The following is a 14,715-nucleotide window of genomic DNA, read 5'->3' on the forward strand; positions in this document are numbered from 1 at the left end:
TTAACAATTAGACGGTTATTAATCAAGAACAGAAAATCGACTTCCCCATATAGCAAAATAGCAAAACAAAATGCTTGTAATACCTACCTAAGTAACTAACTGTAAAAAGTGAGTCTTAATGAGACCAACAAGTCGGGGCACTCTTTCTCAGAGTTCACTGATATAGGCTTTTGACTAAAAATGCAGCGTTTCTTTGTCGACCTTCGAAGATTTGGCGAGTGTGTTTAGGCACTCCATAATGTTGTTCCTCCGGCAACCATTCTTCCACAGAACAGCGATGCGCCGTGAACTTAGGCATCCTTATGTGATTAAAATGCAGTCAGCAAGTACCTTAAGCCCTTTTCATCCATTTTCTGATACGCACCTACCGCTAAGGCTTGTAACGCTCTTCCAGCATCGGTGTTTCCAGCTATGTACAACCTGAATGTCTTCAGGCAAGAGTGAATAGGCATTTTCTAGGCAAGCGCACCCCAACCAAGCCGCATCATTGCTTTCCATTAGCCATAATAGTCGCCAAGCGCAAGCATCAAATCTTTCTTTTATTTCCACTACAAGTTAGTCCATAGCTGCAATCTTACCTGGTTGTTGGTAAGTTAGCATGCAGTCTAAGATGGTAGCGGGCTAACCGGTCAGGGACAGTGGCAGTTATACCTAACACCCCTACCCCCAATCGGTTTCTACACGACATCGCACCGGAACGTTAAATCTTTTAGCAGCACGTCGCTATTATGGTATCTAACCACAACCGCCTCTCACCAGACCAGAACAGAGAAGATCCAGTATAAAAAAACGTTGCATTTATCGCATTTGGGACGCGCGAAATAAGTTTCAGAAGTGAAACAATCGCATATCCTACTGATATGTTTTGAGCGTAATAGGTTGAACTACGAGCCGGGGAGTATTGATCGATGTGCTGTACGTACCGAGCACACGGCTGTAGACGCCGGATCGCGTCTATATCGAAGCTATATCGCGATAGGGGCGGTGCAATATCGTAGTTACCTGGGCAAAGGTTTACCGATCGCCGGGTGTCATCAACCCATTCCCACCCCACTATAGGGCAAGGGTTTCCTCTCAGAGTGAGGGGGGGCTAGGTTGTCTGGCCAAATGTTGAATGGTAGTCTTCACACGCCTTCAAGAACGTTATGGAGAACACGCCAGCATGGCATACAAATTTACTTACGATGTTTTCCTTCACCGTAAAAATGATACCGTTATAATGAACAACACATCGCCAACTTGCCCCAAAGTGAACGTAGCTCGTTTTATGGGTACTAGGATGACTGATGAATATTTTTATAAATAATAAATATATATAATACTTAGAATAAATAAAATAAATATACTACGACAATACACACATCGCCACCTAGCCCCCAAAGTAAGCGTAGCTTGTGTGGTGTGGGACATGGGTACTGAGATAGCTGATGAATATTTTATTATGAATATAATACACATAAATACTTATAATATACAGATAAACATCCAGACACTAAAAAACATTCATGTTTATCACACAAACGTTTTCCAGTTGTGGGAATCGATCCCGCGACCTAAGACTTTCTGAGCAGGGTCGCTGCCCACTGCGCCACTCGGCCGTCACATATACCGATACACACCCAGACACTGTGACTAAGACAAACATTTTCCAGTTGCGGGAATTGAATCCACTGTCATGGTCTCAAAAAGCAGGGTCGCTGGCCACTGCGCCAATCGGCCGTCATGTTTAACCCTTTAATTTGATATTTTAATTGCCTTAAATTAAAAACGCACATAGCTCCGAAAAGTAAAGTCGGGGATCGAACTCAGAGCCCCCGAAAACAGTTAAATTTATATTTGATTTAACGACCAATGTTCATGACATTAAGTGGGTGGGTTTTCGATACACTTCAGTCATGTATGGACTCGAACGTTGCAAAGATACCTGCCGGTGTCTTAGTCTTTATTATTATTTAAAATTCGGTGCATAAGAATCCCTGTAAAGCGAGTGCGAGCGACGCGACGTAGCGAGGCGATCAGCGTTATCAATGAACAAACGAATCAAAAAAATTCAATTCAAATATGTAGATTTCCATTAGTTATTTATTTATGTTTAAAATAACAGTCCCCGTGTACATTGTATTGAAAAAACTGTACCCTCCAGTGAGGCCAACATCTAACATACATAAGCGTGTATCTTACGACACTGCCGCAGTTACGTAAAGCTTGCTCGCACTTTAATCACTGTGACGCGGCACCAAACAATGCACAAACTTGACCCTGGCTTAGATGAAGCGGTATCATGATGATCTAACATGCAGACAGATGCGATTTAGTACATCACGTTGTTGTACTACCAATTGCTGTATTTCCTTGGGACCACCTAAACTCCGGTAATTCAGCGCTTTAGAAGTACTTTCCACTCCACTCAACTTTAAAGAATTTTAAGGGTTTGGGAAATATATAGTCACTCCCGTGCCTCGAAGAGCACGTACAGGCGTCGCTACCGGTTATGATCACTAAAATGTGTTAATTAATAAGAAATCCTCATGAAATCCTATCTTAAGAAAACGAAATTAGGCTTCCTTTTTTTAGCAGCGATGCAGTTGTAAAAAGACAACGATATGCTTAGTGAGCTTCGGGAATCTTTGAATATAGCTCTAGATAAGCTCATGTGTAAAAAGTCCAAAAGTCAATCAAGTTCAGTTCGAGTTCTCGCAGGAGGCACCCACGGGTCGACGTCTCCCACCTTCCCCCGATGTCGGCGAGCCCTGGGGCTCTTCTCATAGCGAGCTAGTAAAATAACGTACACCATATTGAAAATCGGGGGTTTTCTTTTAATTCTCAATATTTTAACTTTTGACACAATTTGACGACCGACTGGCAGTGGGTAGCGACCCTGCTTTCTGAGTCCAAGGCTGTCTCGATCCCCACAACTGGAAAATGTACAATGAACATGAATGTTTTACAGTGTTTGGGTGTTTATATGTGTATGTGTATTATTCATAAAAATATTCATCAGCCATCTTAGTACCCATAACACAGCTACGCTTACTTATTTACACATGTTTTTAAAAGCAAACGATGAAATCCCGGACTGAAGGGTTCGGATATAGTACTCAATAAACCTTCCTTATTGATCGGTGGTTGTTTCCAGGTTCTGCAGTAACCACGGGAACCGCTTCCCGCGGCCCGGCACCGCGCCCGCTGAGCTGATGTGCATCGCGGAGGCGATGATGCCGCGGCTCATCCTACGGCTGTTGCAGCACTTCCGCGAGAACAGGTAACACTTAACAGCTACTCTGAGGAAATAAATCCTGGACCGCCGTATGTACTACGTCACAAAACTGCTACGCTATCCGAAGGTTATCCCCACCACAGATACTGTTGTTATTATATGTGCTTATAATGTTGCGGCATATTTCAAAACTAGCGGTTCCTTGCGACTTTGTCCGCGTATAGGTTAAAAAAAGATAAAAATGCTGTCGCGTACTTTTTTTTAATACAACTTTTAAAACTCTTTTTATCGAAACTTTAACCGTTTACTTTACGCAGCGATAGCTCTAAATAGAAAAAAAATTACACTGAATTTGAAAGATTCTTTGAAGATTGGTGCCATGGTCCTATTGGTCTTAGCTTGATGATATATAGCCTATAATCTTCCTCATTAAACGAGCTATCCAACACTGATATAATGTTTCAATTCGGACCAGTAGTTCCTGAGATCATTGACTTCAGGTAAACAAAAAATAAAAAAATCTTAAATTGGACTTAATTCAATACCACAAAGCGTAAGAGTTCGCTTTGCACTATTACAGAGGATAGAAAGTAAATCAACTCGCAATTTCAATTTATTCAGCACAATACATAATGTTACATTTATAATACAATATTTAAATTCAATGAAATTATATAATGTCCGGTCAGTCTAAGCGCAAACATTTTTTTAAATTAAATAATTCTGTGAACTTCACAAACATAAGTAAGATTTCGTATAGTAGGGAAACCGATTTTATTTGGTATGCACAAAATAAAAAAAAAATATTTACGGAATAAAAACATATTTTATTAAATTCATTTTCATTTTCAGTGTTCGTAATAAAATCTGGCAAATGGTTACATTTTTTATAGACATTGCATTGCTCTATAAAAACTTATAATATAACTGATATATATAGCTAATAAATATAGCCAAGTTCATAAAATTATATTCAGATAAATTAAGTAATATTTTTGTAATGTACATCTGTAACTGTCTCAGTAAACGTTTTGGCTTGCTTTAAGTATACGAAGGATATAAATAAATAAATAAATTGCATTGCATTTCTGTTTCCAGCACGGGCGAGTCAAACTCGGACAGCTACCGGCAGGCGGTGCAGGAGTGCGAGGGCTACGTGCAGATGCTGATGGAGTTCAACAACATGGGCGACCTCATGCGCTCCGCCATGACCAAGGCGCTCATCAACCCCCAGGTAACGTACCTCGTAGTGACGATGCGGAAGATGGTAGCGGGCTGACATGTTCGAAGTAGGTTATCCCTTTAACAAGCCGCTCCGCATTTCATCTCACACAAGATAGAACACAGATTGTTAAACGATGTTTGAAAAGACCAATTGCTGAGTTTTTTGATGACTTCGTCTTGGTAGTCAGCCTTCCGAACCGCGGTGGTAGAGTCACTACAAACCGTCATACTTGACGTTTCAAAAGTGCTTTATTAGGCCTACTTGAAATAAATAAATTTTGATGTTATTTTATTTTGAATTTTAATATAGTAACAGTTACATTAAATCCATACTTTGGATTCTACGCGGCATCGCTCTGAAAAACTGATGCCCGTTTTCACTCAATGCAAATAAGTAATCTCTAATCTAAGGTGACTTATGCCCGTTTTTGCCCGCCTATGCATCACCTAGGCATATAATGTAATAGGAGATATCTATAGAAAAATAACGTTTCACCAACGTTTAGGTGTTAACTATTCGCGAACGGTTGAAGTATGCCCAGGAATTTTCTTAGGTTAGGCGTTACGTAATTTTGACGACCTCATTAGCGCAACGGTGAGCACTGTGAATTTAAGTTGGAGGTCCCGGGTTCGATTCCTGGTAGGGGCAAATTTGGAATTTATAATTTAAGAATTTTCTCTGCTCTGGTCTGGTTTGGTTGGTGGCTAGTTACATACTTAACAACAAAGACCGCTAAGCAAATTAGTGTGTGTGTGTCCGGTGCGAGGTCGCTTAGAAACCGATTAGGGTATGACTGCCATACTCCCCAACAGATTAGCCCGCTACCATCTCAGACTGCATCAGCACTTTCGCCTTCGATTGTCGTCCAGGGCTAACTTGTAGCGGAAGAAAAAGGCATTGCATTGCTAGTCATTAGTGAAAACGGACATAAGTCTCCTAATCTGGCCGTTTTCTTACAAGCATAACTGTTTTCGCCTCGTCTGCGTGGTAAAACACGAGAATAAAATTTAAAATGCATAATAAAAAAATTCGGAGCCGGCAAGTTGTTTTTTAAGATAGTTTTAAGGATTAGGAACTAACAAAGGTCTAAGTCAATATTGTTACTAACATTATGGAATTTTATCGTGCAATAAAAAATATTATAAAAAACCTGGTTGCAGATGTACCTGAACCTGGTATCGCCCCCGCACCCCGACACGGAGTACGGCCGCTACATGACGCTGTCGCACAAGATTTACGAGCTGGCGCTAGACTCCTTCCCCGCGCCCGACCCGCCCGAAGAGTAAGTTCACTTGCTTTTATTTATTACAATACTATAACATTGGTTGAGGATTCATCACTATCGACCCATTACCGGCCCACCTCAGGGTCTCCTCTCAGACCCGTGCCGTATTGTGGATTTTTTTGACAGAGCTCGTCCGGTGAAGTACCGCAATGCTTTTATTCCGGTTGCTGGTGTAATTAAAGGCACAAGAACACCTGTGCCTCAGGTGGATGTTGCACTGCTAATAGACGATAAAAGAAAAATACGAACGATGTAGTCCACTCGTTGGCAAAGAGCGGATTGGCGGACTTCATACGCCTTTGACCAAATTATATAGAACTCTGGCATGCAGGTTTTCAAACGATGTTTTTGTTAGTATTAATATCTAAATAATGTCTTTAATCTAGCGCCATCTCTTGTATACTAGCATAGTTGTGTACCTACCCGCATCTATAATACCTACTTAATATAATATGAAAAAAGCCACAATGTGTTAGTTAGTTTTCGTTCACTGTAAGAGAAAGCTCATGCTAGCTTCTAGCTCTAGCACAGACTTCGGTCTCATTGAGATGCATCTTCCAAAACACTAGCAATGAAATAGCGAATACTTAGATTTTATTAGATACTGAATGGTGTAAAGGGGTCTTATATTCAATCAATAATTTTTTGAAGTGACAACGTCTTATAATTCGATGGAGCCGGCTGCACGCACGAAAAAACATGACGTATGCGGCGTTACTTCGCCTCTGAGGCGTTCCATTCAAGGCTTGAAGTGCAAGCGAGAGCGCGGAGCGAGCGACAAAGAGGCACAGTCGGCCTCCGCGTTCGACATCTGTCTCTCTCCTACTTGAGTGAGCGATGCGTCCGCGTGGACGTGGATTAATAAATTTACAATATGTTTTCGGCAAGGATGAAGTGCAGTGAAAAGTGAATGTGGTGTCAATTGTTTATAGCAACGATAATATCTATAAAACAAATAAAATTAAAATTTTCTTTTGATAAATGCAACCATTCCATCAGTATTTTCTTACGACGTTGTTACGTTCAACTATCGTCAGTAAGCCGACTTTACAGACAACCAATTTTTTTTTTATTGGCTGACACCTCTAGGTGTGAAAGAGCAAAAAAATGTAGATCTTAACTGTAGAGCGCCAAATTGGCATGCAAATTATTATGCAAATTGTTATCAGGGTGGTATTTAAATTTTAAGTGACTTTACTACTAGGTACAATTGAGATATTGGTAAATACAATAATATTAATTACAATTATTAATATAATACAATTGATAAATAATAAATTTCAACTAAGTTTACATGGGCACCTGTAAAATAATACAATAAACTAATAATTACTTACCAATGTCAATTTAAATATTCATCAATAGTACAAAAAAATAACTTATCTTTTAAACATTTTATGTATATTCAACAATAAATAAATAAAATGTAATGCCATTAAATATAACTGGTTGATGATGTACTAGGTACATATTGTTACATAGATTAATAATAAGCTCTGTTCCCCAGATACAGACATTTCCCAGCACTGGCGCCCCGGCTGAAGCACACCACGTTGCTGGAGGAGTTCATTTTCTGGACGTTCAAATACGAGTTCCCGCAGAATGTGGTCTGCTTCCTACTCAACATGCTACCCGATCAGGATTATAAGGTACTGCTTCTACTCTTAACTATATTATATTATTAACTGTGAGTCTGAGCTGAATGTGCTGTGGAATTGAGGTAGTTGTTGGGTATTTGTTTGGATATTAATAAGACTTATGTTGAGATGCACTGTTTATTTGATTAATGATAAAACCAACAAAGAGTGCATCTTATTTATTTTTTTAATTATTCATTTGAATTTATTTTCATGTCAATTTCAAGTAATAAAACTTTTATTACTTAAAATTTTCATAACAATACAATATTTGATAGTCTATATAAAGGTGACAGTTAAACATTAATTCAAAAAGCCCTACTTAAAATGCATTTGCGGAAGCGTCAAGTCTGTTCGTAGTGATTTACCATAAAGTTCACACCCCTCTTTATCGTTTTCTAACCTATACTAAACTAAGAGAGAAGAAGGATGTGACGTATGTGTGGACGTGAATGAGTCCTTTAAAACGGTAACAATTCTGTTGAACATAAATCTCCGGATTAAATTGATAAGTTTGAAAATAGTCCTACCCTTCTCCACAAATAACACAGTGAAACCGGATGGCACTATATTTTAACCATTGTCAATTTGGTTTAGTTTTGTGATTATATTGTTTTATTGTGAGTATACAACTTAATTTTATTCAATTCAAATTATGTAGTAGTAGAAAATAAGTCTATCTTTACCTCTAAATATCTCGGTAGGGTACTATGTTAGTTGTCATTTTCTAGTCGTCTATGTGTCCTCTACCTAAGCATGCACTTTCTTTGCGCCGCGATTTCGAAAAAAGATCAAAATTTCGTCGGGTCGCTATGCCAAATAGGTTTAATCCCCAAACTAAAGTTATATTTAATAAAAAGGGCTTATATTAATCTTATATTTATATACAATGTGTAACGGAATTACCAAATACTGTTGAAGGGTGCATAAGTATATTTCATAAGGAATCACCCTGTAAAAATATTAAATCAAAAGAAGCATATTCATTTTTCCATAATAACTAATTTAACACAGTATAATGACAGCCCTATTGAGGGAATGTTAGCTACATGAATCTGATTTCTTTGAGTAATAGTATTTACTCAAAGAAATCAGATTCATGTAGCTAGTGTAGGCAGTGGTTTAGTTAATAACTGTTAACGTTTCGGTTTCATAAGTCTCAGAGACAGTAAATAATGTACTTCTAAAGCCCCTGAAATATTACTTCAGTTTTTATTTACATGTTGTATTAAGCTGAAGAATTTGTTCGTTTGTTTGTCAGTTTGCTTGAACGCGATGATCTCAGGTCCGATTTGAAAAATTCTTAACCATATTTAGATAGCCAATTTATCGAGGAAGAACAATAGTTAGAATGTTTCAAAATCGGAGGTTTATTGTACGGGAGCAATGGTGATACGCTCGACCGTAACTATAGGAAGATCTTCCTCCGAGCGCGTGATCGTGCTCGGGGACCGAGGTCCCAACATGCATCTTCGGGAGTTGTTTATATAGTCAATTTTTGTGAACACTTCGCTAGCGCGTTGTATGATTTTTGTGGCGCCATCTAGTTCGGTAATGTGGAGACAGCTCATTTATCATTCCTCTTTAAAAACTATCCTCTTTTTTGCCACAAGAATACACAATTCAAATATAAGCGTGCGCGTGCCCGCAGGAGCACCTGACGCGCACGTTCGTGCTGCACTACGCGCGCATCCCGCTGGTGCTGGAGGGCTCGGCGGACCCGGACACGCTGTCCAACCGCGTGGTGCACATGTCGGTGCAGCTGTTCTCCAACGAGGCGCTGGCGCTGCGCTGCGTGCAGTCGCTGCAGCTGCTGCACGTGATGGTGCTGTCGCTGCGGCTCATGATGGCCAAGGTGCTGGTGCGCGCCGAGCCGCACGCGCCCGCCGCCAGCCGCCACCGCGTCATCGACTGCACGCGCCGCGTCATGAAGGAGCACTGCTACTGGCCGCTCGTGTCCGACTTCAACAACGTGCTGTCGCACCGCAGCGTGGCGCTGCTGTTCCTGCAGGACGACGCGCTCGTGCACATGTGGTTCGAGTTCCTGTCCATGCTGCAGGGTGAGTGCGACTTGGCCATTCAACTCTCGCTTGCTGCAGCGGTGAAACCTGCACGTCCGAGAGTTCTCGATAATGTTCTCAGTGCCGTGTAGACCCACTGGGCCAGCCAGTGGCGTGCACAACGTTCTTGTCCGGCACAAGAAGGAAGATAGATTGAAAAATGAAAAATTTAGGGTAGGCAGTGCTTTTGTGCATGTATGAAATGCCGCCACTGTGGCAAGCGTGCAGCATAAATCCTTCTCGCAAGGAGACCCGTGTCGGACCCATTTATCGGTTGATATGATGATGATGACTCAGATTACTGGTAACTCTGTGCCTCGGGGAAACTGTTAAGTAGTCAGTCCTAGTTGTTGTCTCTAGTAAATAAAAATTGTTAAAGAAGTAGCCTGTTTTCGTTACTAGGCTATCGAAAATATGCTTCTTTTTCGATTCTCTCCCATGAGAAAAAAGTAAAACCTTCTTTTTTCTCAGTTCAGAGCCCAATTATGAATATTTATAGGCTTTCAGTAACAGGCCTTTATATCTTGCCCGCTCATGTAGCTCGCAGTAGATCAACGTTTCCTGTCAGTTAAAAAAAAACATATTTTTAAAAAGAAAACCGAATTTATATTTTTATCTGTCAAGTGTTACTTAATTTTACGATCCGCCGTATCGGTGTCGTAACTTTAGACGGCGCCTAACACCGTTAGACATCACAAGAGTTGTTTTCTCTGGGAATCACCTGAGACACTAGGCATTGATTGGATGAATGTTTTTCAGTGTCTGGGTGTTTATATGTATATTATAAGTATTTATGTATACTGTTCATAAAAATATTCATCAGTTATCAGTCATCTTAGTACCCATAACATAAACTACGCTTACTTTGGGGCTAGATGGCGATGTGTGTATTGTCGTAGTATATTTATTTATTTATTGACGCGGGCATCTCGGCAGGCATGAACGTCAACGTGCGCGAGACGGGCGGGCACATCGAGTTCGAGCCGTCGTCGTACTACGCGGCGTTCTCGTGCGAGCTGGAGGCGGCCGCCTACCCCATGTGGAGCGTGCTGGCGCACCTGAGCGAGCCCGCGCACGCGCCGCTGGCGCGCCGCCTCGTGGCCGCCGCGCTGCGCTCGCTGCGCGACTGGCTGCACGCCGTGGGCTTCACCGCGCCGCGCCTGCACCGGGTACGCGCGACACGAACTTTGTTTGAAAAGTCAATTATTCAAAATTCATTTATTTCAAGTGAAACGTCAAGTCTGGCTGTTTGTAGTGAGTCTACCGCAGATTCGGAAGGCAGATTCTACCGAGAAGAAGCCGGCAACACGAATTAGTCAGGAGGGTTCATTGGCTATATATATATAAAAATTGGTCCAAGATTGTCGCATGGGGGGTTTATTATTTTTAACTACTCTCATTTATTAGCTTTAAATCCTCTATAAAAGAGTCTGAAACAATTACCGTATAGGCAAAGGGATGATGTATTGTTGTACTGAATTTCATTACAACATTTTTCAAATTTCAAAGCTGTCGGGATATCGGGATAAAAGATAGCCTATGTTCTTTTCCATGTCAAAGGCTACATGCATGCCAAATTTAATCCGAATACGTTCAGCCGTTTTTGCGTGATCGAGTAACACACATCCACACTTTTACATTTATTGTATTAGTAGGACAGTTAGAAACGATAGCGCGAGGCAACGAACGCGTGGCGCCATCTAGTTTAAACTTGTGGGAGCTGAGTCCGTTGCAATATTACATATACATCGTCTTTTCTCCTTCTAACTGACAATTTAGTTTTTTATTCGCAAGTTGTGGCAGTCTTTAAGTGGGTCTACAATATTACATTTATATGTTTTTTTTCATTTTTCGTTTAGTTTTATAAGAGTTATTGTAACCTGTTGATTGTCCATTAAATTAATAAATAAAATACGTGTACAAGTCGCGGCAAGTAAGTCTAGCGCTGAACGAAACGTGGAGGGGATAGCTGCGCATGAGTACTGTCGCGCAGGCAATAGAATCATTATTTTAATTAATAAATAGTATTTAGCCATTAATTAATAAAGTAATGATTATTATCCAATGAAAATGACATTATTTAATGCGTGTGTTTGTGTGTAGTGTAAATGCATGTTTGAATTTGAGTATATGTTTCAAAGATTTCTTGTTATCTAGGCTATAATTTTTAACAAGTTTATGGGGAATAGAAAAATAAAAACATTCATGAAAACGACAACAAAAATGAACAGTAATAACAATACAATTCAGAACGCGACTGTAGAGCGTGACCGGTAGTGCGCGGGGTCGTATCGTATCGGTATACAATACGCACACCCTCCCCGCGACCCTCTTACTCCCCCACGATACCTCATTCTCGACTTATGCCGCTACTCATGCCGCTGGCGCGTGCCCGCAGGCGGAGATGATGCACGCGTCGTTCCACTTCCCGCTGCACCGCTACCTGTCGGCGTTCCTGTGCGCCGCCGTGCGCTGCATGCAGGTGCGCGCCGCCGACGTGCTGCCGCCCGCAGAGCTGCTGGCGCTGCTGGCCGCGCACCCGCTGCGCGTGCAGGTGAGTGCCGCTCGGCGGCAATGTAACAATAAGCTGGGGCGAGGGTCGGATACAGAAGGCAGTAGTGCTCGAAACGGCGCGGCGCGACCGCCGGTTGCTTGGGCATTCGAAAGCCCCGCAAGCGGAGGGTGTTTTTTTTTTTTTTTATATTTTTTTTTTTACCTTTTATTTCTCTTCTTTTCTTATAAATTATTAATAGTGTTTTTTTTAAATTTTGTAAGCATTGTTAAGAATTAAAAAAAAAAAATAATATTCTTAAAAATATTTTATACTACTACCATTTCATATGTTGTTAAAGAAATTAACTCATTGCCCAGTGATTTAATTTAGATTTAAAAAGTTTGTGTGGACCATCTCGAGAACTTCCTCTATGGATGAATGCTCCCATTCACCTATAAGATATATAATAAGTGGGGTTCCGTGGCAATTCACTGGCAGCCGAGATGCAGAAAGTGGTGTTGCTGGACTCGGCTAGGATAGTCCGCCGATTCCTAAGTCTGTCGCCCTGACCCCCGACCGTCTGGTCTCCCCTGCCGGGATGTAATCCTCCGCCCGGTGCAAATATGTATTTATGTAATGTATATACGGCCGACTGGCGCAGTTGGCAGCGACCCTGCTTTCTAAGTCCTAGGCCGTGGGTTCGATTCCCACAACTGTAAAATGTTTGTGTGATGAACATGATTGTTTTTCAGTGTCTGGGTGTTTATCTGTATATTATAAGTATTTATGTGTATTATATTCATAAAAATATTCAACAGCTATCGTAATACCCATAACACAAGCTACGCTTACTTTGGGACTAGATGGCGATGTGTGTATTGTCGTAGTATATTTATTTTATTTTGGCTCACTTTATGTATTTATTTTGTGCACGGGCGTGAGAGTAAATCTCGAATAATAATAATAATAATTTATTCACAAGAATGTAGGTACATACAGCTTGTATGATATTAAATAGAATTCAGTACATTCGACCAATCGGTGTATGAATTTTACCCAAAATCAAAAAATGAGTCAAGCCACACCGATCCACTTCATTTTTGGCAAAGAGTTAGTTGAAAGCACGGAGAGTGACACGGTCCTCTTTTTTTGCGAGGAACACCAACGTTTACCCACGGGATTTGTAAAGAACGCAGAGGTACACACGTTAGATGTTATACTTTTTCGGCGTAGCAAGACAAAAATCTTTTAAAAAATTTTACCTTTCGCTTTATTCTACGTTTGTAGATAAAACGAAACTAACTATAGAAAAAAGATATTTCATACATTGAAAGTTTATTATAACGCACTATCTAGTTAAATAAAGTTTATTTAAATATCACAAAAAATATATCTACATAACTAAAGAAAAGGACATAATAAATATAATTAAATTAGGAACACTAATAGACAGTTAGTTATCGGAAAACCAAGTTTCACTCAACATTATAATTTGATATATTTGTACAATTCAATCAATTATATCACCGGAATGAGCCCGCAGACTTTGACAATTCAAAGTGTACACTGTCAAACCTTATAACCAACTTCAGGGTGTCGGTTTTTTGTGTGGTGTGCGCGCGCAGCGTAACAATTCTGGATATATCTACAAAGTTTGATTCAAATCAAATACATACAGGTGAAGCTAATAAGGCGTGTAAAATGTGACAGTTGCTTACAACCAAGAGGGGCAAAAAATTATAAGCCTACTTAAAAACTAATTTATTAATAAAAATTGTATTACAATCATTACATATTAATTACTTTGTTTTACAAAGTCCCCCGCCGCGTCTGTCTATCTGTCTGTCTGGGTGCGAAAAATTGAAAAACTACCTAACGGATTTTCCAACGGTTTTCACTAATGCAAAGGTTTTAGTGTATATTTTAGTATGGTTTTCTGTAAATAAGCTGACGATATGACGTAGTTTGTTAAAGATGTCATATCGACTTAAATCTACCAGCGTACACCGTGAAATTGATTGATGATACAAGAAATAATGTACTGCTTGTTTAAAGTAATCATTATTATCTACAAAAAAGTCCGCAAGGCTGTGTGTCTAACTGTTATTTACTTTTGGTTAATTTGACAATGAAATAGTTTTATAATTAAGATTGATTATGTACCTGCAAATTCCTTTTTAAATTATTCAAATAGTTATATTGTTTGTTTGTTCGACGGGTATAGAAATGCTAAAAGCAAGAAAATGTCCCAGGCCGCCCTGGTGCGTATAATATTTGCGGATGCGTTTGAAAATGAAACTGGACCTCGTAGGTTGCTCTGCAATTAGGTCTAGGTTTTTTTAAGATATCAAAATGCTATGCTATTACGTGCTAAACGGTTTCCTTGTTACATAAACAGTTTTTGCTTACATGCATTTTGCCCAACTCTGCATTTCTACGCTCCGAGGTAACCTCGATTGACGTTAGTAAAACCAGTTCACAACCAATAGGCTTGTGGGTCGATGCTAACACGGCGTTTTACAGTGGTTAGGAATATTTGTATTCACCTCCCTCCGCGGAGCAGCGGCTATTGCACGACATGTCCGAGATGGTCGCTAGCAGGAATCCTTGGTTGACCTTTATTTGGCTAGAATCAACATTACGGGGTGCCGGGACTTCAGATAGTATTTGTGGAACTTGATTTTTGGTATAGAGTTAGACGAAAAGTAGCATAGGATACTTCTTGCCCTAGAAAAAAATCCAAAAACTCGAATCCCCAAGGGAACTACGTTACCGGAACAATTTTCCTAAAAAACTA

At 40.2% G+C, this 14,715-nt stretch overlaps 1 protein-coding gene across 1 annotated transcript in view; it reads left to right on the forward strand.

Moving 5' to 3' along the window:
* LOC120629045 (E3 ubiquitin-protein ligase Ubr3) overlaps positions 1-14,715 on the forward strand; it is an 86,871-nt gene that overhangs the window by 21,377 nt on the left and 50,779 nt on the right. The window contains exons 3-9 of the mRNA XM_039897784.1: positions 3,137-3,262; positions 4,316-4,451; positions 5,603-5,724; positions 7,235-7,376; positions 9,016-9,424; positions 10,361-10,593; positions 11,823-11,978. Coding sequence (XP_039753718.1) covers positions 3,137-3,262; positions 4,316-4,451; positions 5,603-5,724; positions 7,235-7,376; positions 9,016-9,424; positions 10,361-10,593; positions 11,823-11,978 — 1,324 coding nt within the window. The remainder of the gene's footprint in view (positions 1-3,136; positions 3,263-4,315; positions 4,452-5,602; positions 5,725-7,234; positions 7,377-9,015; positions 9,425-10,360; positions 10,594-11,822; positions 11,979-14,715) is intronic.

Source organism: Pararge aegeria, chromosome 13 (assembly GCF_905163445.1).
Source record: "Pararge aegeria chromosome 13, ilParAegt1.1, whole genome shotgun sequence".
Lineage (NCBI taxonomy): Eukaryota > Metazoa > Arthropoda > Insecta > Lepidoptera > Nymphalidae > Pararge > Pararge aegeria.